We start from the raw sequence: 26,199 nt of genomic DNA, 5'->3' as shown, positions 1-26,199 counted from the left end.
AGATAAGAAATAAGTATGGAAAAAAATGTAAAAACGTAAGAAGTAAAAAAAAAAATCTACCCTGTAGAAATGCCATTTTTTCAGGATTGAAAAATGCTGTACATGTAGATTCTAATTTTTTCAGTTTTTGTAGAAATTCAACTGTCATTTTTCCTTTTAAATTATAAGTTATGGCAATTTTAACTTTTTTATTTTGTACTAAAGATCTGTGCAGTTTCCTGCAGGTGCAGCAAAGTGAAAAATGAGCCCACAGTGACAACAAATGTGAAAGGAGCAAATAAAAACTGGTTTTCAGAGGATTAAACAAAGATTCAATAAGCAAACAGTATATTTTTTATGCGCTTTCCTCCTCAGTGTGAAATGTTTTGTGTACTGACAGGACAGGCTCATCTATCCGCAATAATAAATCCTTTGCTCCCCCTACAGGAGAAGAGTGGAGCAGCAGGAGAGGGGTCAGAAGCCAGCTTGTTTCCACCTACTTTCCGTCTTTCAACTTGTGAAGCTTATCCTGGCCAACAAGCAGCAGACAACATCTTCAGCCATCTCCCCATGCACTCCCAACAAGCTAGGGTCCCCTATCTGATGATCCCCATCGGAGGGATCCAGATGGTGCAGGCCAGACCAAGGTCCCACCCGACCACCCCCTCGTCCCCAACATCTCCCCCCCTGGAGGGGCCGTCGCTGGCCAGGTTTGAATCATACTGGGGCGGGACCCCCAGGACTCAAGGGCTCAGGACTCCTGGAGACCGCTGGTCAGAGCACCAGGCAGCAGGAACCAGCCAGTCCGGGCGACGCAGTTTTAGCACAGCACTAACATTTTCCAAACCAGTGTCGGAGACCACAGACTCAAAGCAATATGGCAGCTCGCAAAGCTCCGTCCACGTCCACAGGTCTGCCGCTGAGACCACCGAACGCTGCGCCAGAGACAGTCGTTCCAGAGCAGCTCTCAGTCGAGCAGCGCCAGTAGCCTCGCGTGTCATTGGACAACAGCCACAGAGGGAAGAGCTACAGTCTGGTAGCGATCCAGTAGAGAGAGGAGCTAAAGGAGACTCAGCCAGAGCAGACCAGAGCACTTAACAGTGTCCACACCTTGATGCATCTTGCATCCCATTTTGCTTTATTGGTTGCTACACTAGTTTTTTTTTTTATTATTGCTTTGTTTTTATACAGTTTTCAATACTCTTGTTAACTTAAATGTCTGTTCTTTGGCAATATTCAGGTTTGTTATAAAAAAAAAGCACTTTTTTTCTTTGTGAAATAATGTTTCTGTAAATCTCTCTATATAAATTATATATATATATATATATATATATATGTATGTGTATATGTATATATATATATATATATATACACACACACACATATAAATATATCCCTCCTGTATCTATTCTGATACTGGTAATCGTAATGTCTGTTTAATTACATGTAAAAGAAATATAAATAAATTTGTAAATGACCAAAATCTTTCATCAAAAATAATTCCATTTTTGTTCGTCCAGTATTACTCAAATTGTTACTTGTGCCTTTTCTGTCCAGGTTTGTGTTTTTTGAGATGTACAGTAAAGATAGACAAAGAGAAGGCTGTGAAATTTTATAACTGCTTTTTTTGTTTTCTTCAGGAGGGTTAATATTTGGTGTTTTGGTTGTTTCTGTTCTAAAGGCCATTGCTTTAACACCAGGGTAACCGAGAGTCGCGTCGCGGAGATTCTGAAGGAGCAGCAGAAACGTGTCAAAGGAAAATGCACTGAAGTTCTATTTTTATTACAAAAGAGTTTAGATTAGAATATATGTCTGTACAGGGAAGAGCGCTCCTTATTTATTGTTATTTGATGACAATGATCATTGTTTCAAGGTTGTTGTTTCTTTTGTTGCCGTTTTTTTTACTTTTTCGTTACTGGAGAAAAAACTGACATTTTTGTTACATCTGTGTGACTTTTTCATGATGTTCTTGTAACTTGAACTGGTGACAAAGATGAGAGATTGAGTTTGGCTGGTACCAGAAGATCAAGTGCCCTGCAGATTTCACACAGCAAAATTTCTAGTCATTGAAGAAATAAAAAATGCACCAGACTTGCTTGAGGTTGCGCCTTTCTTCCATGTTACAGAAGCACAAGAGTTTGAACCTCAGTTCTGCATTAGTTTACCGCAAGAAATCAGTTCAGTTGTACAGTGGAGAAGGAAAAACACAAAAAAGAATATCATCAAAATCTACAATGTGGTAAAATTCTGGTTGCTTGCTTATCTTGTACTTTGGTGGCAGTTTGTGATGTTCAGTTGAACATTGGGGCTCCATGTGGTAATAGGTGGTGATTCTACATATGTATCCTGCCTTACGGAATTTTTTTCTTTATAAAAGAAATATTACAATATGATGAGAATACAAAAAGAATGTTTGATGGTAAGAGTTTCTCAGTAAGTTGCCAGGCCTCTACAAACGGCTAGACTCACCATGTTGTGTTTTGATGATGATGGTTGAGAGTTTTGTTAAATTTTGTCAATAATCTTCTAGGGTTGTTGACTGTTAAAGCGTTTGCATGTGATTCACATCATTTTTGAAGTTACCAAATTCATCTCTGACCTCTTATATCTGTATAAGGATTAAATAATAGACATAGTAAAGTCAAAACTGTTCATTCACATACCAAGTTTGGATTTATAGTGGATTTTTTGGAGACCAGAAGTTTTCCTTTGGCTGGAAATGACAAACGAGTGGAAGGTAAAACATTGAGTTAGAGATGCTAATGATAAATTTCTGTGTTTTTTTTTCAACACTGCCGTGTTCAAAATTGTTCATAGAGCCCAATAGATACTATGCAATAGATTTGAAACAGCTGATGTAGTAGTTCGCTGGTCAATCACTAGTCAATTGCAGGTCATAGTTGAAACCAAAGACCTCAGTGAACCTCCTGTATGGGTATATAAAGCTGTAAAGTCATATCCAAGTGCTTTCAAGTTCCAGTGGTCACAGTCAGCAAATATACAAGGAGTTCTAGACTGGAAAAGTTCAAAGGTCAAGGTAATGTCAAAGTCCATGGTAGGAAGCTAGAAGTGACCTCTGTTCTAGAAAGAATGGTAGCATGAGAAGCCAAGAAGAATCCAAGGATCACCACCAAGACTAATCTGATGAATCTGAGCAGTTCTGCTACCTAAATCTCAATTAAACACTCCAATAGACACAGAAAAAAGCCGGTCTCCATGAATGCCAAACAATGAGAATTCGACTTCTCCAAGACAAACACACAGAAGCTCACCTGGACACAAAAGAAAGCTTTTGGTCATCAACTTTGTGGTTTGATGGCACAAAAATAAACTTTTTAAAATAACAACAACATAGCTTTCATTTGGCGAAGGAATGGAAAAGTATTCGACCCCGAGAACACCGGTCATACAGGCAACAATTGGTGGGAATGTAATACTTTTTTTTTTTTGGGGGGGGGGGTTAGCTGATTGCCCTGACAACTTTGTCAAACAGCATCATAAGAAAATAGGACAACATTCTGGAGGAAAAAGTCAGGCGGTCTGCAGAGAAACTGGTTCTTGGGAACCACCAGTGGAGAAATGGTGAAGAGAAAAAGACGTGAATTCCATGGAGAATCTATAGAGGAAGTGAAGACCATAGTGAGGGTGGAGAATCTTTCAGCCTCAAAGATGTCTAGATTATCAAAAAGAAGAACAAAATCCTAGTGCAGACTGTTAATGATTACAAGAACTGTTTGCCTGATATGGAGGCAAATAAATGCTTTCCCACTGATTACTGGGGGTATGAATCATTTTTATACTAAAAATTGAGGAAACATTCAAAGTTCACGGTTGACAACTCTAACCCAGTGTCTTACTGATGTTTGTCACTTATTTATGTCGTTTCCAGCCAGAAGCACCTGAGTGATCAAATAAAAAAATAACTTTAAATCAGAATTTTGCATGGACATGAATAGTTCTAGGCTTGACTGTACAATCTGACCAAAGCTCCCAGACTTCTCTCATCAGGCAGCAGCATGACTTTAGCTCCACCACTAGATGTCACCAACTTCAGGTGTCGATCCAAATATTTTTCTCATCCAAGCGGCTCGTGCGTTAGAAATAGGTTGTCCTGAAACCTTATTGTTTTCCTCATTCCGGTTCCGTTGGTTTAGCTTTTAATTGAAGTCAACAGGCGACACACACCTTTTCAAAGAAATTCATCTTATCAGCTCTGAACCATCTTACATGATGTGTCGTAAAATCCGGGAAATACGGCTGGCTATATAGGTCAGCAGCAAGTTCCTTGTGTAACTAATTTCTCATTTTTATGGCAAGAACAGAAAGATTCATCCTGTCTAAAGATTTGGTTTGCATCCGCAAAGACATACCTCACATAATGAATGCAGTACAAGTCCTCGAGTCAAGTGCTGCTTTTAATGTACGTCAAGAGGTTTAAAACATATAAAATCATATAAAAGGTACCATTCACATTCCATTCCAGCAGTGTGTGTCATTCCCTCGTTTGCTTCTTTGTTTAACGACGCTACTAGAACAGGGGTTATGTAAAGATTACTCAGCATAAGTTTGTTGACAAGAAGCCAACAAATGATAGTCGGTGTGAATCAAATCTCCCACAAAAGATGTTACAAAATGGGCACTTTGTATTTTTAAACTCTGACAGTACATCAGTGTGAAGTGAATGATTCCTCTTCTCTCCTGTCAAACATGCTGACAAGTTACAGAGAGCTGTGCGGCGTTAGAGGGAGGTAACATTACTAATTAAAAACAAACAGCTTCCAGGACGGAACTTGAGGGGTTTAGTCGAGTACAGAGACACTTTTCCTCCTGTCCTTTCACTGGCTGTTTGCCAGAGACGAGGAGGCCTGAAGCGCCGTGTCGATCCCACATCTGTGCCCCTGAGGGAACTGAACTTACAACCTCAGCTGCAAGAATGTTAAAAATCTACACAATCACAAAGCAGAATGTATGGAAGCCACGTCACATGTCCAAACATCTTTATGTCAGAGCAGAGTCTGGCCGATTGTGGATTAGACGCTAAAGTACCTTAAACTGTTTAGAAATAGCTCTGTTCTTTTCTTCAGGAGGTGATGTCTTCATTAAAATGCAAAACAGACACTGTGTGAATGGGCTCAGAGGGTATAAAAAAAATCCACAATAAATAAATAAATAAATGCTTTCTAAAAAATCTGTAATTCAACATAATTTCCCTTTCAATTTAAATTTTTTCCCTTTATTTTTGAAATGCATAAAAACAGCAATTATTCTTTAAAAAAATCAACTGTGAATGCACATGTCTAATGCAAAATTCTAGTCTTTTTGTAACCAAATGTTTCAGTTTTCCTCATTTTATCATTTATTCAAACTTGCAGATTTTAATGGTAATATACATTTGCAAATTTACTGTAATTTCACAAATATTTGTCTTTTATTTGACAAAATAAACTACTATGTAAATGCTATAAATAGATCTCTGAAATCAACAATGATTAGTGGCATTTAGCATATCATAGGTTATTTTATTGATGTCATATATCCAAAAATCCTTCTTTTCATATTAATAATCGAATTTAATGTTTTAAAAAATGAATAAATAACAATTAAATAGCAATTATATTATCATTTCATTTCTTTTTTATTTTATAGTTTAGTTTTGCATCTCAATCATTTTAAATGAGTGAAACTAAAATTGAAAGTGAGTGTTTTACCGCTATATACAACTGCAAATTGGTGTCAAAGCGCATGTTTAAAGTGAACCACAGCTTTTGTGCAAAATTAAAGTGAACCAAGCTTAATTTAAATCAGTTTTCTCTTTTTGCAGCATATTTCCATCATCAAAGTTTTACCATGACAGCACATGGAGGAGGACTACTGTCTGCTCTCCGTTTGCTCTATATGTTCAGGTGTCAGGTTTCATGGAAAGTTATTTTCTGCCCTCATAGTACACAAACAGCTGATTCTGTTAACTGGTAGCACACCCATCTGTCAGTTTGTTTTCGTCCCCAAAACACTGAAGCTTCACAAGCTCAAAATTCCACTGGAAAATAATCTGTGGTAATAAATGACAGCATGACATACTCCAAGTTTTCTCATTCGCTGCTTCATTTCCCTATCAGAAATTGATCGTCTGTCATCTGTTGGAAATAAATCAGTGGCGACTGTATCCACACTGCTAATCTGAATGTGTATTGACTGTATCAGCATGCATGAAGGCTGCCATTTGGTTATCTGCGTGACTCTGGCATGGCTGACCTGCCTTGGCATCATGTAGGTGTGACAGGACCAGGAGTCCTGCAGTCTGTGGGCAGGAATGGGCTGCATTATCTGTGTTTGCATTTTAGGTGGAGGCGCGAATTCAGTCAAATTTCATGCTACAATACAATTCAGACACCTAAAAACACACTCAGACACTAGAATATCATCACCTTTTAAGCTGATACAGAAAACTTGTTTGGAAAAGGCTGCTTTTTGACACATCTAGCAGTTATAGAGAATGTTTCTGGCCGCCTGGTCAAATCAATAACAGAATGTCTCTATCAGGTGATAAATCTATTCAGGTTCATCTCTGTAAATTACTCCTTTCAGTTCCTTTGCAAGGACATGAAGGCCATTTAAGGGCAGTCGAAACCTTGGAGCATGTTCTCATTGTAAAAACCGGCACTATGGATCGTGTTCAGGGCCATTTTCAGGTGAGATTAAAGTACCCATGGCAGGCTACCACTTCTGAACAACCCTGAAAATCTGCTGTACGCATCTGGTTAAAATCGGGTAAGACAAAAAACAACAACATGCACTAGTTTTTCTGCTTCTCGATATTCTGGTCAAAATCCCTTCTTCATATAAGCTAACATAACAAACTTTGATTGTTCTATTGCTTGGGGCAGTTGGACATGATGTATCTTACATCACAATGGAAATAAAAAGGCTGAAAGGGTTCATTACTGGGGCCAGTTCCTGTCAGTGTTTGTGCCAAAGGAAATCCATCTACTGTCACTGTTTTAAACACTGTCATCTGGTACGTTGTTCTTGGAAAATACATGGCTGCTGTGTTTAGAAAGTCCAAACTGTGCAAACCAAATTAACCAAATTATGTCAAATATTATAGTATTACCATTGGAATTCTTGGCATTCAAGTAGAGATAACTATATTATCCCATTTTATTGGGCAGCTAGCAGTAAATACACTCATCATCAACAAACAACATGCTAGCAATTAACACAAAAATAGAATTACATCAAGCTGTTCAAATGACAAATAGCAGCAAGAACAAATGACGTCCTAAATCTATTGATATTGCATTTGGCCAGATTATATCTACAGTCAAACCTGAACTAACATCCTCATAGGTGAGTCTCATCAGTCGGCAGCCATCTTGGTAACACCTCCAAGCAGGCATGTTGGGCTAACGAGGTAAATCCCTTTCTAAATGAACAAATAGAACATATGAACTGCAAATTTAGAATCCTCAGTAAAATCTGACAAAAAAAAGGTTTAAAAAAGCTTTTAAATTTGTTAACTTTGCCTAAAATAAGCTTTAAAAAGCCTTTTTCCACCTTACTGTTATAGTTGTGTGACACAATTGCATCAGTTTCATGGCACCACAGTTGCATCAGCGGAATAACTTGATTGGCTGGATGTGTCACTCAGATTATTGGCCTTATGAGAGAGAGGTGGGACATGTGTCATACAGGCGCCATCTTTGGTATTGCGAAATTCTCCCACAGATTCCTAATGAGGATTTTTGAAGTTGTCAGTCTCTTTCTTCTAACATCTTAGCCTGAACTCACAGAACAAAGGGGCAACGTCAGCCAGCAAGGACTGGACTTGTGGCTCTGAGTTTGTATAGTTGCACCGTTTAAAACTTCTGATCTTCTGCTAAAACTAGGAGTGCTAATGGGCTTTTCAACTACACTGCAAAAAAAAGTATTTGAACTGTACTTGAACAAAATAATGTTCCCAATGAATCTCATTTGTCTTTCTGCTTATGGAGATGGACCAGATTAATGTTCTGTACACCTTGTCTTTTAAAACTGGATTCTAGTTTTGGTAAAAGTGCAAAAATTATTATTGCTGCTGCTTTAGCATTCTGACACCCATAATGTCCAAGTTCTGTTCGCTTTCGCGCAAGTCAACCACCATTTCCGCGATCCTATTCGAGAAAACAGCGGCTGAGATGCAGAAAATTGAAAGAAACTTGGACTTGTAATGAGAAAAACATGTTGTGAACTTCAGGTTTGGATAAGCGAATAGCAAATGGAAAGACTGGAAACTTGAGTGAAGTTTCCTTTAAAATGAAGTTACAGAAATGCAACTGCTGAGTGGAATCAAATGATTTCAGTACATCTAACCTGGACTAGTGGATTTAATGTTGTGTATTCTTTTACTCGGATAGATTTACTTCAACTGTGCGTTGCCAATTGTTGCTCCAACCATTCCTCTTTTTGTCAGTGTTACAGCTTCAAACACCAGTCATTCAAATAAAAATTCAGAACTGGACTGTCACTATTGTCTCTGAAATTTCGGTGCCAGTCCTTGTATCAGGAGCTTCACAAGTTTAGTTTTGGACTTTGGAAACAAAAAGTCTCTGCTGTGTGATTTGAATATCTGGATCTAATATCAGGGAATAACCTTTATTTATCATTGTTCCAGTAGAGAAACCTCCATTGCACGTCATCATATCGCTACACTTCCCTCTGGTCTCTTCCTACACGTGTTTCCATGGGTCACCATGCTCCATTGTCCTGGTCTCCCCCATATTCTCATATCAGGATGCATGTATCAGTTTAGTGGATGATTTTCTCTAATCCTTCTCCAAAACATCCATGTCTTCCTCCATCTCTTTTCTCCCACCCTGAAGCCACCATGTAAAGCTGATGAATGACATTTCTCTGTCACACAGGGAAGCGACAAAGCAGCAGATATTCGTGAATGTGTTCAGGTTCGAACACCCTGGGGTCGCCCACTGTGGCTCCACCACAACCAGAAGTGGGCGGGGCTTTTTGCATGACATCACAGGAGGAGAGGAGAGGAGCAGTATAAAAGAAGTGGCAGAGTTCAGGCACCTCCAGATAAACCACAGCAGCACAACAAACCACCTCTGCAACTGGATATACAGAAGATCCTCCATGCAGAGCTCCATCCTGCAGATATCAACCATGACTACTCAAAGCAGCATTCTTCTCCTCGTCACAATTTGGGCTTCAATGCAGGACGGTGAGTCTAATTTTAAAAAATGCATTTTAAAAAACAGTAACTCTGCTATAGTAGGATGTGCATGAGTTGAGCTGGAAGTTCATCAGCAGCCACGATCATCTGTATTTCAGCTGAAAGAGATGTTTTGTAAGGCTGCTTGTAGACTGTGACTCGAATACATACACTGGCATTAATCTCAGTCACACTGTGCACACAGAAGCACTGATCGCTGCATGCTGGTGCACACACATGTTTTGGTAAGAGCTCGTGAAACATAATAGGATCCATTTATCAACAGTAGCTCAGTTTAACTTTCAAGGGTTTTTTTAATTTTTTTTACTGTTGTGTTGACATACAGTATAACATAACATACAGGAAAATTTAAGGCAGCCATGACAGAGTGACATGTTATGCAAGTTTTGCATTAGATACATTGTGAATTTTAGCATGTCATAACCAAAGACATTCATGTTATTTTATTGTTTATTTTTTGATGCGCTCAGTTTTGTAGGGAAAAAATATTGAATTTTGTGAAGAAAATGCAAAATAATTTAGCGTAACACATCTGTCTGCGCTATTATTTTGAAAACACAAGCAGAGAGTGGTACTGACACGTGGCTGAAGCTGATGATGTGTTGTTTCGCTGTTACTGACTGACCCTTTGACTCTGACCAGGTTTGGGTCTTCCGGTGATGAAACAGCTGGAAGTGGAGTCCACTGACGGTGTCCCAGCACACAAAGTGAGGACCAAACGCTGTGCTGCAGCACCTTGCTGGACACCCGAGTGCCACTACTTCTGGCACCTGGATATCATCTGGGTCAATACACCCAGGTGAGCATGAAGGGAAACAAAGGATGTTTTGAACATGTGGAGCTGCACTGTAATCAGTTAGTGAGATTAAGTTGGATTGCAACACCGAGTGTCTCAGTATGAGGCCAGAAGCTGCAGAATGATCCCGCTATCACCGTGCAATTAAATGGGCAGTGGGCCAAGTATCAAAGAGCAAAGTCTGCAGAGTGTTTATATCATGAGTCTACCTTGCTCCCTCTGCAGCAAGACAACAGTTTACGGCCTTGGCAGCGCTTTGTCTCGACGCAGAAGGTCCACCAGCCGCTGCGCCTGTGCCAACCCCGACGATCAAACCTGCACCACCTTCTGCCATCTCAGGTGAGCATCTCCTAGATCCAAAAACAGTTAAAAGGCTCAAAAGTTCTGTTTGTAGAGGAAGGTGTTGTCTTTCTTGGAGGAGGGCAGGGAGTGGAGGAAGCCTAAATGTGTTGTTAGTGTGCCAGTGAGGTGTGATCACCAAAACAATACAGCTGAGAGCCTAGGGACTGGAAATAAATCTCAAAGTTCGGCAACAGGTTGTTTTTCATTGGCTCTGAGGAGGAGGTGGTGTAGGAGGCTGGTGGAGGGAGTGAAAAGTTAAGGAAGTAATATGTAGAACCAAAAGCAGGAGGCAACACGTGAGAACAAACATGAACTCTGCTGATGTGGTTACAACATAAAATATTTAGTGAGCCCCATAAGATAAGATTTGTTTTCTAGGTTACTGAGATTGTTAAAAAGAATTAGAGGTTGCCATGCAAGCAGCCTACAGCAGCATCAATAAAGCATTTTAAAGTAGCAAACAGGAACATTAAGTGTGTTTCAAAGTTGGGGGTCAGGTTGGTTAACTCTGATGTTTCCTTTTTGCAGCTTCTGAAGGCAATCTGTGAAGAAACAGCAGCTCCACTACTCGAATCCTGAGGTGAGCTTTGGAAAACATGCTAATAATAAAAGAATAAGCACAGTTTGACTTAAGTTTGACTTAAATTTTGGCTACATTTAGTGACTGACTTTTTGTCTCTGTGCAGAGCTGCAGTCAAGAAACTCCAGAGGCTCCTGATTCAGGCAGAGACGAGCCTCCTGCAGCTCAAAAGGAAGATCACTCGCTTAAGAGAGTGTCGAAGCAGTGAGAGTGAAAGAGAGCAGCGAGCACCTGAACAAATGACGCTCCTTTATAGAGAGGAGGGAAACAAAGGGCTGCTGAGAGACGCATCCAACGCAGGGAGGCACAGTGCCACAACGATGTCTGTTTGTACCCGCGATGACAGGAGGGTGAAAAATGCAACGGAGTCCTGCAGATGTATGATGGAAACAGATGTGAGGATGACAATTGATAGGAGCTGCTATCAAGTTCTGTTTGACTCACGGCTGTCTGGTTTTTAAGAGCGATTGTCTCTGTGATACTGTGCAGAAAAAAAATGGCCAGAAAAGCACTGAGAAAAGCCACGGAAAGGACATATATACTGTACATGCAAAGTACCGGAATTTCTGGACTACATATCATTTTTATATATATCATTTCATATTTATTGTTAATTTTTTTGTTTTTTATTTTGCATCTATCACTTGTATATTACGATCATAGAGTTATATTATATATTTACTTTTGTTTGAGATACCCAAAGGATTGTGATTAAAATACTGAAAATAATGTCTCTGTATCATGGGATTTTGTTTGCAAAAGTGAATAAATTTGAATTATAACAGTCTGTTTTTGTAGTTCTTGAATGTAATTATAAATCAAATTTCAGGTAGCCTACCTGGTAAAGCTGCACCTACATTAAGGCAAAAAAAAAAAACCCTCTAAAAATGATGTTTGTGTGGATTCTCAGTCATCCAGGTCATGGTAGTCATAGGAGCGTCAATAGAAAAAAACAGTCTCGAAGATTATGTTTTCAAGCCTGATCTTTTTGTGTCATATTTCCACATTTATAGCCTCCTCTGTTTGCTTTAGCAAAGCAAATAAAGTGAGTACTGTGAAAGAAATCATAGGGAAAGACTAATTTCAGACAAAATAAAACTCTCCCGAGCGGCATGTGTGATTCAATTGTGCGAGTAGCAAACACATTCTGACTTCTAAGAGGAGGCCTGACATGGATGAATGGTTCAGGAATCTCCGCTCACATCAATAAAGCGTTTACCTGCTTTTCAAAGGCGGTGGCAGCCTGTGTTATCATAAGGATCTGTGGAAAGAATGCAGCGTTTTGTAACTCGAGGGGTGAGAGGGGAGGTACAAAAGAGCCCCGTCACCCTTTTACAGTACATGCGATCCATGCAAACCTGAACATAAGCACTTAAAAGCGATTTGACCTGCTTTTGCTGTCCTAATTTAATAACACTGATTAACAATACCGTGCATTTAATTTTGGGAGTTTTTCTACTTGACTGAGTTGCATTTCTGCTTTTCCTGAGGAGACCCCCTGCAGCCGTCTTTCCCAAACAGGCCTGAGCAGAGCCACAGTGAGGCTTCAAGGCTGCATCATAAATAGGCTCCGGCCATCCACAGAGTTGTGCGCAACTTCCTCTGCTCTGCCATAATCAACATCCGAAACTGAACTGTTGTCTGGATCTTCCACAACAAAACTGAAAACACTCCGCTCCACAGACGAGAGAGAAGGGAATGACAGGAAGTCTTTATGCTGTCACTGCAGATTGGTGTTGTGGTGATTCATTTCAAACTGAGGCATTTCTTGTCCCAGTTGCTAAGAACAATAGTAATAAAGACAAGTATTGACTAGGCTGTAAAAGCAATAAAGATCATATAAAAGAAAACATTGAGACGCTGATTAAAGATTAACTGACATGAGGGAATGTGACTCCAGCAGCTCGGCGTGAGAAAACCTCCGGCTGACTCAGTGGAAACTCTGTCCATGGTGCTGGAACTGGAGAGACACCAGTGAACCAACTGACTGTCGCCACCACAGATGGAGGAAATTTACTGGGTTCCAGCAAAACAACTTTTTAACTGTTACCAGTTCATGAGTTGCTTTGTAAAGGCCTGGTTAAGCCTTGTCTAGATGATCAAGCCCCATATTTTTGAATATTTGCCTTTTATCTTTGTTGCACAACTGCAGCTGTCCATCAAATTGATAAAAATGTCAGTGAATTAATCAGACTTTATTTGTATAGCACTTGTCATACACGTGAAATATAGCATAAAGTGTTTTCTAGGACAAACAGGAGCAAATAGTGAAAAACAATCCCCACCCAATGCTCCTGTAAACATTAAGTTATAAATACAGCACTCAATAAACCAAGGCCTGAGGACGTACATAAGTAGGTAAATACTGTCATAAATGCAAATACATGCGGTGAGGAAACACCAGAGGCAGGGCAAGTTGAAATAAGGAAATAATAGTGACGTAAACTGTTAAAAGGCAGATAGAGCACACTAAATTGCATAAATATAGAGACAAATTTACAAAAATTCATAAATAAATATTTTTAAAAAAAATAAGATCTATTGAAAGTCATATTAAAGAGGCAACACTCTCTGCTGCCCTCAGGCCTTCAGGAAGGTTATTCCAGACACCGTAATAACAAAACGCTTCCTCATTGTGGGATTTTACCCTGCCTTTGAATTTCATTAAAAGGACACAACTAAAGCACTCTATGGTTCAAGGGATGAATGCAAATCCAATAAACAGGTAGGACAATTAAGAGTTTTATAAACCTATGAAAGGAACTTAAAATCAGTTCCAAAGCAGGCAGGCAGGCACCGCTGTCTCGTTTAAAATGGTATAATGTGTTCTCCGCCTCTGTCAACAAAAGCAGTTGTAATTGATGAGAGCTGATAGTACAGCATTACAAGCCTACAGGTAGATAAACATCGTACTTGATTGACAATGAGACGGAATGGTCGCACACAAGCCAGCGTTCTTAAATGAATGAATGCAGTTACGCTTTGAAGTGGAGGCTCAAAACATGAGATGTGAGTCAAAGATGGCGTCTTTTGTCATTTAGATTGTATGCTGAAAATTGCAATGTAAGTGTGTAAAATGTGTCCTAATTTTCTTCTAAACACCAACAAAACAACACAACATAAGTGTGAATTGCACTTGTAAATAAGTAATTTGCCAAACTCTCCCTGCTGTGGGATCAATAAAGGTTGAAATTTCTGTCTGTTGCTGTCCGTCCATCTGTCTAATTATCTGCATTCAAAAGAAGGTCTCCCAAACTTGCGAAACCGCGGTCACTTCTTGTAGATCTCTACACACCACATCAGAATAAAAACAAAAAGTCAATCCAAACATGAGGACATTATATTTTCTAAAGATATTGGTTTGGTGGATGATCTATTGTTTGGTTTTTTTAATTCTTATGTGAAACAGGCCGTTGAGAAATTAACCAGACATAACCTGAAGAAAGAATTATCACTTAAACCTGCCGCTCCCCTTTGCTTTATGGAGCTGTATAGTGATTCTCAGCTGACTGCTCAGCTCAGCTGCAGCTTTAGTGCTTTGCGTCACTCTGACCACTCTCATAACCTGAACAGGCAGCTGTTTTCAAGTGGCAACGTTTTTTCTAAAGTGTCTGTATAAAACTACCTGCACCTGGTGAACATTGGTGGAACATTTGGTAGCAAAAAAATTCTTCCACGGGAGATAGTATGGAGACAAAACACAAAACTAAAAGAGAGTGAGTACTGGATTTATGTTTGCTGTCTATAGCTAAATGCATTATTGCTGTGTGTGAGCCAAATGTGTAAAAAAAAAAAGAAAGAAAAGAAAAGAAAAAGAAGCTGGTCGATACAGTGAAGTTGTCAACACAGCAAAAAATATGTCACTGCAACCTTTGAATAAGATAGATTATTTTTTCCTGCAATGTTTGTTGAACTGATGCAGAGAGAGACATCAACTGAGAGCATAAGAACCACTGTTAGTGTTATTAGTAAACCTATTCTCTATCCCTCTGAGAACAAGTAAATAAAGTTCTTGTATTGTATTGTATTGTACTTAGTAGCATTTTAACTCTTAGAGGCTGCTGTTATATCATTCATCAATCATTATGACCAAACACATTATCAGATATTCACACAATCTAATGGTAGATAGAAAGAACCCACTTAAACACTTTATGAAATGCCATGGTCATTTGTGCATTGAGGTTAAGGATGCAATGCTACACATCTGTGAGTGGGAAAAGCACGTGAATCTCAAGGATATGAGCAGATAATTTGAAGGTGAAATTATCATCAGGTTATTTTGAATGAAAAGAGATGACAATCAGGTGAGTGGGCACCTGTTTTATTTCATGGAACTTTAATCTATCAAAGTCTCAAATGTGATTGGATTATTGATATATCCTGATTGGCCAGTTTAAACTGGAGAAGCAGCCCCTTACCATATATGTAAGAGGGTATTGGGAGTAAAGAGAGAGTACGGTTTGGTTGGAAAGACAAAGCAGCGCTCCTGACTGCTGAATCCAATTTATGGACGTTTTCATGTAAGTTTTTTTTTTATTATCATTCCTGCTGTTTGATTTTTAAAAATTTTTATTAATTAAAATGAATACAGCTTTCAATATACAGGCCGCATTTTGTTCGCTAGCATGATCTTTGTTTTCCTCATGCCTTACAAGGCAGCCTAGAGACCTCCTTGCAACATTTACAAGATTAAAAATGATCTCTCATTGATTTAAACTGGGTGGGACGGTGTTAAAGTGGTTAACACCGTCGACCTCACACCTAGACGGTCCTGGGCTCAATTCTCGGCCTTGGGTCTTTCTGTATGGAGTTAACATGTTCTCACCAGGTACTCAAAAAACATGCTGAGGTTAATTGGTGACTCTAAATTGTCTGAATGTGGGTGGGCTTGTTGTCTCTCTGTGTACCCTGTGATTGGCTGGCAACCTGTCCCAGTGCACCCTCTCTTCATCCTAAGTCATCTGGGATGTCCTCATCACCTGCATCTATCTTTATTATTACCTGTTGATTACCATGATGTATTGCAATTACAGTACTCAAAACATGAAGTCCTCTTCACTGTCCAAACAAACTTGCACCTCTTCTTTCGTTGCTATCTCTTGTGTTGTTTGGTTCTTTTATGCACTTATGTGACTGTAGTGTTGGTCTGTGAGGAGTACAGGTTAAACGTTATTGCTCTTAGTTGCCCTGTTCAAGAAAAATAGACAGATAATACGCTTGCTTTCAAAACTACAATGAAAACAGCTTCCTCCTACCTGAACTCGCTTATTCAGGTCTACACTCCCTACCGCTCACTACACTCAGGCAACAAAAGGCGCCTGATGCAGCCATCACAACAGGGCCGGTCAATAACTAGGCTCTTCTCCTCTGTGGTTCTCCTCTGTGGTAGAATGAGTAACCAAACTGTTCGATCTGCAGAGTCTCTCTCAGCCTTATTAAGAAAAGACTAAAAACCCAGCTCTTCACTAAACACCTTTGCCCTTGATTGAAAGCAAATAAATAAATAAATAAATAAAATTCCCGATTACATCCGCACTGCCTTTAGGCACCATGGTCCTGTTGTCATACTTGAACTTGTTTATGGCACTTATCCAGGTTGTTTTCTCCCGACTAGATCTTCAGCTATTATGCTCCTCACCTGTGGAACACCTGAGGTTTGCTCAAAATGTTGGACCTTTAAAATTAGGCCTGAAAACCATATTGTTTATTGCAGCTTTCTCTTAGACGCTCAATCTATTTTCTTGCCCTTTGATGCACTTTTAAGATCTTAATGTCTACTTACGTTTTATTTGTTTTTATCATTTTAATGTGCATCTACCTTTAAATCATTTTTCTGAATGTATTTCTTTTCCATTGCAAAACACCTTGAACTGCCTTTTGTATGAACAGTGCTATACAGATATAGTTGCCTTGCCTTGCTTGTGTTGTATCTACTCTCCGATGTATGACGCTTTGGTCTCCTCAGTAAAACTTTAGAATTGTTATATCAGACTCAAAAAGAGAAGAAACTGCTGGCACACACTACAGTGTGACGCTGCTGCTTTAAAATTTTAATTAAATTGAAATGATCTGCTGTAAGATAAAGATTTACTTTACAACATAGCATAAAAAGGGATCATCTAAGATATGAACATTCATATCTTTACAATCAAAAATTCTTTTTTTTACAGCTTTACTTTTCACATGATTGTTCAGGTTGACTCGGGATGATTCAGACTCTTTATGGAGTTGCTAAACATTTCATCTAGGGACAATCAATTCTGTTTAAAAAAATAGCATCACTTATGCCATGTAAGCTGTGTTTTTGGAATGTCATACTCAGGATTTATTGTACATTCTTTTCATTCATCTGGGTCACATGTGGTGAAGCTACATGCCGTGATTGCAATGTCCCCACTCCCCAGGTAACCTATGTTGAGACTTTGGTGCTTCTTTGTTTTTATTTCACAAAAGAGGCCAAATACTCTCTCTCAGCTGCTGCTTTCTGCAAAAACCATTTAACATGTGTGGATGTCTTTTCCATTTGGATAAATAACAAAAAAAGCACAAAACAAAGCTGAATTTTGTACATTGTGATTTGCAACAGTTGCATAACCAATACTGAAACTACAATTTTCCCCCGATGAATTTCCTGTCTCTCTGTAATCTTATCACATGAGATGCTGATATTGTATATATGAAACGTGAAGTCATAACTCAATATTTATTCGGAAGAAAATCTTTCCATGTCTTACTCTGCAGGTACAGTACAGTCTGTACCGGGGGAAACTGTGTGCTCTCTAAAGTCATGACTTTGGGTTTAACTTCTCTCCTGCTGCTAATATCACTGGTGCAGTTCCTAATATTAACACACTGAAGCTCTCCAAATATCACTTATGCACTGATACATTTATACACATTAAGACTGACTTCATGCATGTGTAGCATAGATGTACTGTTAAGTTATAATGTCATTTATTCATAAGGATGGAAAGCACTAAAACCCTCTAAATGAATCATTTAGTGTACCCCCAATGAGCCCAGTGGTATATTTATCTCCCAATGGTCACATCACATAACACGGAAGCCATGCCGATTCTACGCACTCTGTAAACATTCCTTAAATGCTTTAGTGCATTGCGTTCTGTTTTACTCCACAGACATTTTTTGGGTCATAGCCAACTGGCATTGATCATGATTGGAAACAGCATGTTCCCTCTCCTAAAATAGCCCTCTGTATCGTACGTCTTTTCAGCCGAGCGAACGGAGCACTGCAGTAAATCAAGAAAGTTATGCTCATATGTTAACGCTGTAAAATAATAATGTGCCTTCAAGAAGTACTCCTGCAGGTCATCATAAGTCAAATGAGGCCTGCTACTGTATTTATGAGCGTTTGTTATAGTAAAGGAGTGCAACCTATTAGGCCTCCATATACATTCATAAGCACCCCATTCATCAGCAGACATGTCAAACTAGGATCCTGGATTTGATGTTGAACAACCCTGATGTGGTCGAATATTCCACAGCTGTTCCCGGAGAGTGTACAGCGCAGCAACAGCCCAGTGTTTCACCCACATACACATACATACAGCATGCACAAACACACAACTGTTGCTGGAGACTTTACCATGGGGGTTGTTTTGCAGAAAGGCCATGCAGCGGATCTCATGGTCCAAAAACTAACCCTTACAGCAAAAAACAAGTGTGTGTTTTACCCTCCACTGTGCATTGCAATGATTCTTTACCACCAGGGCACAAGATCAAGTTTCCATGTGTGGGCTGAGACAGCTGCCCGTCCTGTTCGTGTTAACATCGGAACCGCTTAAAACATCCGGGACAGTTCCATACTGCGCTGCACTGTGTGGTACGAAGATGTTTGTCAGAGTTGACAAAGAGGAATGGTCAACAAAGTAGGACAGAGGGAGGGATGATACAATCCTTTATAGTGAAGGAGTTGTTACTAAAAACAACTATATATATATTGTGATGAATTTCTGATTTGGCAACCTGAGCACAGTTAAGAAACAAAGAAAGTTGGTAAGGAGTCCATTATCTTCAGTTCAATTGTAGATCGATTGTACACCACAAAGACTCGCAAGCGACAAACTGAGGTGGTCTCGAGGTCGGCGAAAGTTGTCACAGGAAGCACCAACTTAAATAAGCTTCTTTATGCTGCCCAAAGTGCATCATAGATCTTCCCAAAGTTTAATTATCACCTGATTCTCACCTCCTGTCACGAGCTGCATCCCCACATTGTGCCTGATCACCTCGGCAGGCATTAGTTTGCATTCAAACCCTGAAAAGTCTTTGTTCTCCTTGTATCTTGTGACCTGAAAGTCAAGGCCTCCTACCAATAATGTACCGAAGGCTCACAGAACATCCTTATCAAAGCTTCTTTTCAGACTTCACATACAGGCCATCGATTTCACAAGTCTCAAGGTCTAACCGACCCACATGGGCTTTTCTTAAATGTAAACATCATCCTTAAAGTTTATTCATGTGGCTTTCACTCTTCTTAAAAAGGACCATCATTATATTTTGGCTGCTAGAAATACATTTGATTATATTTGCTAACAGTATAAATGGTTCTTTCTGAAGCTTGAGTCCTCTACCAGCAGAGGTCTAGGAGTTTGAGCAGCTCTCTTCTGCTTAGAGACCTCAGATGTTGTATCTGAAATCTGCGTGAACTAGTCTCCCAGTCTGGCCTTGTTCCTCAAACCGCTGTGATCTTCACCTTCCACATCCATCTCAGTTGTTCCTTCAGCCACTGGTACTTTTGAGTTTTTGAGTCCACCATGCTCCTTCTTTCTCGTTTTACTCTCAGCTGCCACATTTCTTAGAACTGACCTCTTCTGCTCTTTGTCAACCACCTCTGAGTCTGGTTGGTTGGCCAACAACTGCCTGTCAATGTGGAACATGAAGTCCCACCAGATCTCAGCCCTGTTGTTCTCATGTTTTTTTCAAGACAGATAGAAATACACAACCATTAATTAAGTGTCTATGCAAGATGTTGGTCTGCAACCAGCTTTAGTGTACCTTGGCATCAATTCTTCAAACTTCTGGAGCTTTACTGTCCTGATAATATCCAATAAATATTTCTTCATTTGGTGTATTGATAATGGTGGCAAACAGCACCGGTCATTGGTTCACAATCTATCATAGCTGTTCAGTTGGGTTGAGACCGGGTTACTGCAAAGGTCAAAGCATATGATTCGTCATTTTCATCAAAGCCATTCAGTGACCCATCATGTTCTATGGATAAGTACATTGTCATCCTAGAAGAGACCACTCCCAACTTGATAGAAAGGTTTCAACATAGGATAAAGGTCATCACTCAGAAAACTACTGCATTGATTAGCAGTGACTCTTCCCTCTAACGGGACAAATGGATCCAATCCAATGGATCCATGAAAATGTCTACAACGACGTTACAGAATCACCAGATCCTCTCACTGTAGCGGTCGAACAGTCAGTGCCACTAAACTGCCACTACATTTTTTTCATGACACTCCTTGAGGCAGTGTATCAAAAGGTCTTGTTATCACTGGCGATGTCATTCCAAAGAAAGTGCTCCATTTATGACGTTATGGAAAATTTATCAGTGATATCTGTTTCACTCTGAGATACCAGCCAAATCTGTATCTGCTGTTTACGGCCTCTGGAGATAAACATACCCCTGCAAGATATTTCGCAGTGCAAAACGGTACATTAATTCAAACCTGGCAAAATGTGCCCTTTCTGTTGTAATCTGAATGTATACTTATTATCACAGATTTAGACTCTTTGTTGACTTCATTAGGTACACTTGTACAGTTCACATCAATCCAGTACTGTCAGGAAAAGTTGCATTTGTGTTTTCGACACACTTAAAGTTTTGCTGAATTAATATTTTTAACACAATTCCACTTTACACAATGAAAATACAGAAATAAACCAAATGATGCCCTTTGAGCAGGGACTGCTGACACAGTTATCAAGGTGTTCATTTAATAATATATTTTATCATTAAGATCCTAGTTAGTGGTAGCTATATTCTGTCCCGCTCATAAATTTAAACTGAAAGAAGAAATCTTGAGAAATATACATAAAAAACCACACAAACAAAATAAAATATAGTTCAGTACAAAACCACCTCAACCAACATCAGTAATATGACTGTATATTGTCATTTTTACTGTGCCAAAACCGAAATATTTTCAACTTTCTGAAACAAATTGTGTCCATTTCATTTCAGCTGAATCCAAAATTGTCCATCCATTGAACACAAACACAGTAACAAGGGACAGATAAATGGTGCATTATTCTCTGTAACATTTACAGGCTATAAAAAATAAATATTGACTTAAAAGTTCTCTGTACCTGCGGGGTCATTCTGCCTCGAGCTTCTCTTGTGCTTATCTGAGTTAATATATAATGTGATTTATCTTTTTGTGTTACCAAACAATGCTGAATGTGATTACATCACTGACATTTCATATGTAACTTTAAAAGTATAGAACAAAAGTATCATTCAAAGAAACAGTTTAATGACAGGTACCAGGAGCTTATCTGTTACTGTTTCTAATCTCAAACATTAGGGAGCTTTTGGATTATGGCCACGTGATAAACTATTGAACTGGGTAGAATTTCAGATATGGTGCTCTTATATTTGTGCCATCAAACACCTGCAAGGACATAAAACAAAAGAAGGAAAAGATTTTATTGGTTTTGGTTTTCTCTAGGATTCCAACACTTCCTTGTATTGGTGTTTTAGTAGTTATAAAAGCCATTTATTATCTTTTATTGGGTTAATATATTTTTCCCACTACCTTTACAACATAACACCAAACTTAACCTTGATATTTTGTGCTGATACATGCAAAGAAAGATCTTTAAGCTACAGTTTAACTCTGTTTATTGTTCTGGGGTAAATCTGCCAAATGAATCCAATGGAAGAGCATGTTGCCACCGCAGTTGGCCAGCAGATGGCCTCTGGCTACCATAAACTCAGACTAGAATCATTTCACTTAGACTGCAAAAAGTGTTACCTCGTTTCTCCACCACTTCAAAACGTGCTGCTCTGACTTACAATGAAATGTGAAAAGGCTGAGTATTGTTGTTTGTCAGTTCCCTTAAGCGGCTATATGTTGAAAAGAACAAATAAACATGACTCGTTTCACACAAATCTAATTGGAATCCTTCTACTTCAATTAAATTCAGTTTAATTATGACGTTATTTTATGACTTATGTTGTGACCAATTCACAACATAAGTCATCTTAAGGCACCTCAGATAGTACAATGAATACCTCATAGCATTATCTTAATGAAAGAAACCAGATAAATCCTTTTGAGTAGCATTTGTAGGAAGCAAAACTCTAAAACATGCAGCTCAGACATACATGAGGAAAGACAAAGAGCAGGTCAAACACAAACTACGGGTTAAAGAAGACAAAATTCATGACATGCAGTGGTTGTACAAATGCATGGAGAGTGAAATAGAGGAGAGTAGAAGTCATATAAATTGCTAGGCCTTAAATAACTTGTTAGGATTCATAATGCAGGTCAAGACTTGTCATTATGAATCATCAGCTGATGACAGTTACAGAGAAGATGAACTCCTCACACCTTGTTGTAACACTTAACTGAGTGACAATTGAAAATTAGTCTTATTGAAAGCCACACAGAAAGTGAGGACTAATTTCAAATATCTCAAATGGTAATAAGAAATTACAGTTAAAGCTGGAATAGGCAGTATCCTATACTAACCCACATTAACCTTTAAGCATATGAGGGATACTTCAAAAACAGAACATGTGACAGAAAATGTGACAGGACAAAGACTGTTCTTGAATTATTTTCCAGCATAGTCTCCTTTAACTTCAATGTATTTGGTCCACCGATGTTCGAGCTTTGCTATATCTTTGAAGAAGAAGATCCAAACTTGAGCCTCCAGATAAACCTCAACAGCATGAATGACTTCATCAGCGCTTTGAAATGGTGAAGGGGGATTTTAGTTTGAGAAACAGAGGTCAGGTGGTACTAGGTCAGGTGAGTCGGGTTGCTAGTGCAACAGTCCATAGCCACGTTTGGTTGCTTCTGCCACCTGTACTGTATGAATAGATGCATTGTTATGGAGCAACAACAGTCTTTCAAAGCCTTCCTCTCTTTTTTCTTTGATTGCATCAAACATTTGAGCTTTTGTGGACAGTGATATAAGTCTTTACAGTATATATTAATGCCCCCAAATGGGAGTTACACCCCTTGTTTCCTGATGAGGCTGAGAATTTTTGAGATTACCCTTGTATTGCAATTAAAGTGGTCTGAGAGGAAACTGGACTTCTGCACCTTCTCATAGCTTTGCTACGAGGCTTTAGAAAAACTTGCCTACGATGGGGGATCTTTGCCAATTACACAATTAAATGGAGGACTTTCAAATGGAAGAATGGGATTTGAACCACAGATGAAGCCACAAGTTAGCCTGACAATCTTTGCATTTGAAGCATTTGTTTGTTTGGTAGGAGGAGCTTAGAAGAGAGCAGGGCTGTATATTTCACATTCTTATATTTTTTCTTCTTTTTCCAGATTTCTCCTTAAAGCAGCTTTAAGGAGATCATTGGAAATCCAAATAAAATCTTGAAGTCGAAGAAAACTGTCAAATAAAAGTGGTGCAGCAGTGTTGATTAACCAACAACTTCTACATAGGAGAGTCATCAAAAGCAAACCTTACCTGCATCCTCATCTCGAAGCTAACATCTGAAGTATGCAAAGGAACATCTGGATAAAACAGTCATTTTGGAAACAAATTCAAACTGAGCCACAGTCACCAAATGTAAATTTGAGAAGAAAAAAGGAGCAGCATTTGATGAAAAAAACATGCTGCCAACTGATTTACATGGCGGTGGAAATATTCTGGTTTTGAGTTGTCTGGCAGCCAGTAGCACGAAAACATTATACAGACTGAAGGATGGATGGATTCCACTAAATATTCGTAAAGACTGGATGCAAATGCCCTGCAGCCAGTCAAGAAACTGAAAACAAGCTGACTTCTTCACGAGACAATGATCCAAAGTAGGCTTCAGAATTTATCATTTAAGAAACTCAAGCAGAAAACATCTGAATGACCCTCGCTGGCCGCTGAATATCTGCTGGTAGATCCTGCTGTCTGTGCAAGATGGCCTAAAAATATCTCAGAACTTGAAGTGGTCTGGAAGGAACTGTGACTGAAAAAGTAAAATCAAGAACAGGAAAACTCTCAGCTGGTTGCATCAAGCATTTAAAGCGTATGCTGCTAAGGACAGCTGTGGACGGCACAAATGTGTAGCTGTTGCTGTTATGGTGTCCATCATTTTTGTGCTTTCCATTCTTTGTCTATATAAGCAGCTATGTAATGCATTCTGGTAGCAGCTCAGTACATACCGTACTGGGTAGTGGAGCATCATGTTGACCACTCCTCATTTGCATAAGGTTGAGGTCTTGGCTACTTTATGCAAACCAGGAGCTTCCATGCACCTAACCCTAACCCTAACCCTAACCCTAACCCTTAATCAGATGCATGACTTAATTCTTACCTCCAGTATTTTTAGAAACTCTTTCTGGTGAACTATTTTAAACATAAGCCAAAGTTTCAAAATGAGCCACCATGTAGTTCAAAATCTGGGAGCAGAAAGCCGATGAGGGAAGTATTCGTCCAATCCGGTGCAGCAAGCAGTTCTAAGAGGATGTTGTCTGTATCGGTTTTCTTTTTGGAGAGTCACAAGTCGACCTCTGTCTTGACACAAGCATCCAATACTGGAAAGCAGCATGACCCATCATGTTTTAAAACACCTGAGTACACATAGCATTATGCTGCTTTTCTAGTCCGCTGATGTCCCCTGCGAGGACTCTGGTCCTGTGGTCATATCTGTGTTCCACAGATGCACACTACTGCTGAGCATGCTCACTATTGCTCTTGTAGCTTCGGTGCTGCATGGACATTAATTTTGCTGCACGTGAATGTCCGCAGATGGGTCAACATGGACTCTCGCAAACATTGGGAAATGATTCAGTTTAGGTCATGTGTACCATTCCACAAGGAAAGCATGAATTGGCCTTGATTGTACTCTGATGTGGATGCACACACAAACACCTTAAGGCACCTTTGTGAGCGCATCATTGTTGTGATCATATTACTTTTTCTAATCTATAAAAGGTCAGCTGGGAGTTTTAAGATCCAGCACTGCCAATTTGCCATTGTTGGGCCCTTGAGCAAGGCCCTTAACCTTATCTGCTCCATGGCTGATCCTGCTCTGACCCCAGCTTCCTACCAAGCTGAGATGTGCCAAACTGCATTTCATTTTACTCTGTGCTTATTTTTTAAGCTTATCTTATGTGCAGAGCCACACAGACGCTTATGGATTTGGGAAGATGATGAAATTTACATCCAGTCAAACGTTGCAGACCCCTGCTAATGTGGAAAGTATAATAACAGCCTCAAGTGTCCCCTCCAGACACCCATGGTTGCACAGTTGTTGATATAATGCACATTTTTTAATCTGCCTGATTTTTCTTGAAGGACTCCGTTCCATGTATGTCTAGTAGGACATTTCTACATATTCTGCTCATTGCACAGTACTGTTCTTGTTGCATTTTCACCGTATGGACACAAATTTTGGGTTGCACATTGACATCTATGGAGGAGGTTGTGTGGATTCTTGTGGACTTGAGAAGGTTTAAGAAATCACATCACATGCACACCTGTATATAAAAAAAGCATAACACTTGCCTTAAGCCTTGATTATACTCCACTGCACAGCACAGATGTGTAGTTGTTGTTGGAGGACTTGGTGTCATATATGCAGGTCACATTTATGTATTTCATACATACAGAAGACAACTATTGATCTGGTAATTAAATCTCCTCAAATTTAGGCTGCATGTGGACGTGTGTGGATCCTAGTGAACTCGTGATTGCACAAAGTATGACGTAGACCTTAAAGGTACCAAACCATTTTCCATGCTACAATGACTTTTTATTTTATTTCTTGTGTGCTTATGAAATAGGACACAGCAACTGAAGAACGCTTCATTTTTTATGTGTGCTTTGGGTTTTTATTAAACAATTTTCACTTTAAAATTCTACAAAATGTGGAATCCTTAAATGCTGATGATACCCAGCTCTTTCTGTTGTTCCCCTCAGGCGACCACATGGTTTCTGCCTGAATCTCATCCTGCCTTGCAGATATCTCAGCATGAATGAAAAACACCACCTTTATCTTAAGTTCTGCAAGACTGAGCTCCTTGTCATCTCAGCCAGTCCCTCTGTTCAACAAGAAAT

At 39.3% G+C, this 26,199-nt stretch overlaps 2 protein-coding genes across 4 annotated transcripts in view; both read left to right on the top strand.

The window, feature by feature from the left end:
• The window catches only part of LOC110950691 (transcription factor HIVEP3), a 54,629-nt gene extending 52,559 nt beyond the window's left edge, over nt 1–2,070 (top strand). For all 3 annotated transcript variants that reach the window (XM_022193434.2, XM_051956533.1, XM_051956534.1), the window contains one exon: nt 427–2,070. In XM_022193434.2, coding sequence (XP_022049126.2) covers nt 427–1,077 — 651 coding nt within the window. In that variant the 3' untranslated portion in view covers nt 1,078–2,070. The remainder of the gene's footprint in view (nt 1–426) is intronic.
• A 6,851-nt stretch (nt 2,071–8,921) lies between these two features.
• LOC110950670 (endothelin-2) lies at nt 8,922–10,878 on the top strand. Its single transcript, XM_022193403.2, has 4 exons — nt 8,922–9,193; nt 9,848–10,004; nt 10,227–10,340; nt 10,872–10,878. Exons 1-4 carry the CDS (start codon nt 9,106–9,108, stop codon nt 10,876–10,878), a joined length of 366 nt encoding a protein of 121 aa, XP_022049095.2. The 5' UTR covers nt 8,922–9,105.
• Nucleotides 10,879–26,199: the final 15,321 nt, after the last annotated feature.

The sequence above is a fragment of the Acanthochromis polyacanthus genome, chromosome 12, assembly GCF_021347895.1.
Source record: "Acanthochromis polyacanthus isolate Apoly-LR-REF ecotype Palm Island chromosome 12, KAUST_Apoly_ChrSc, whole genome shotgun sequence".
NCBI lineage: Eukaryota > Metazoa > Chordata > Actinopteri > Pomacentridae > Acanthochromis > Acanthochromis polyacanthus.
Note: the sequence above shows the minus strand (reverse complement) of the source record. Positions and strands in the feature narration are given on the sequence as shown.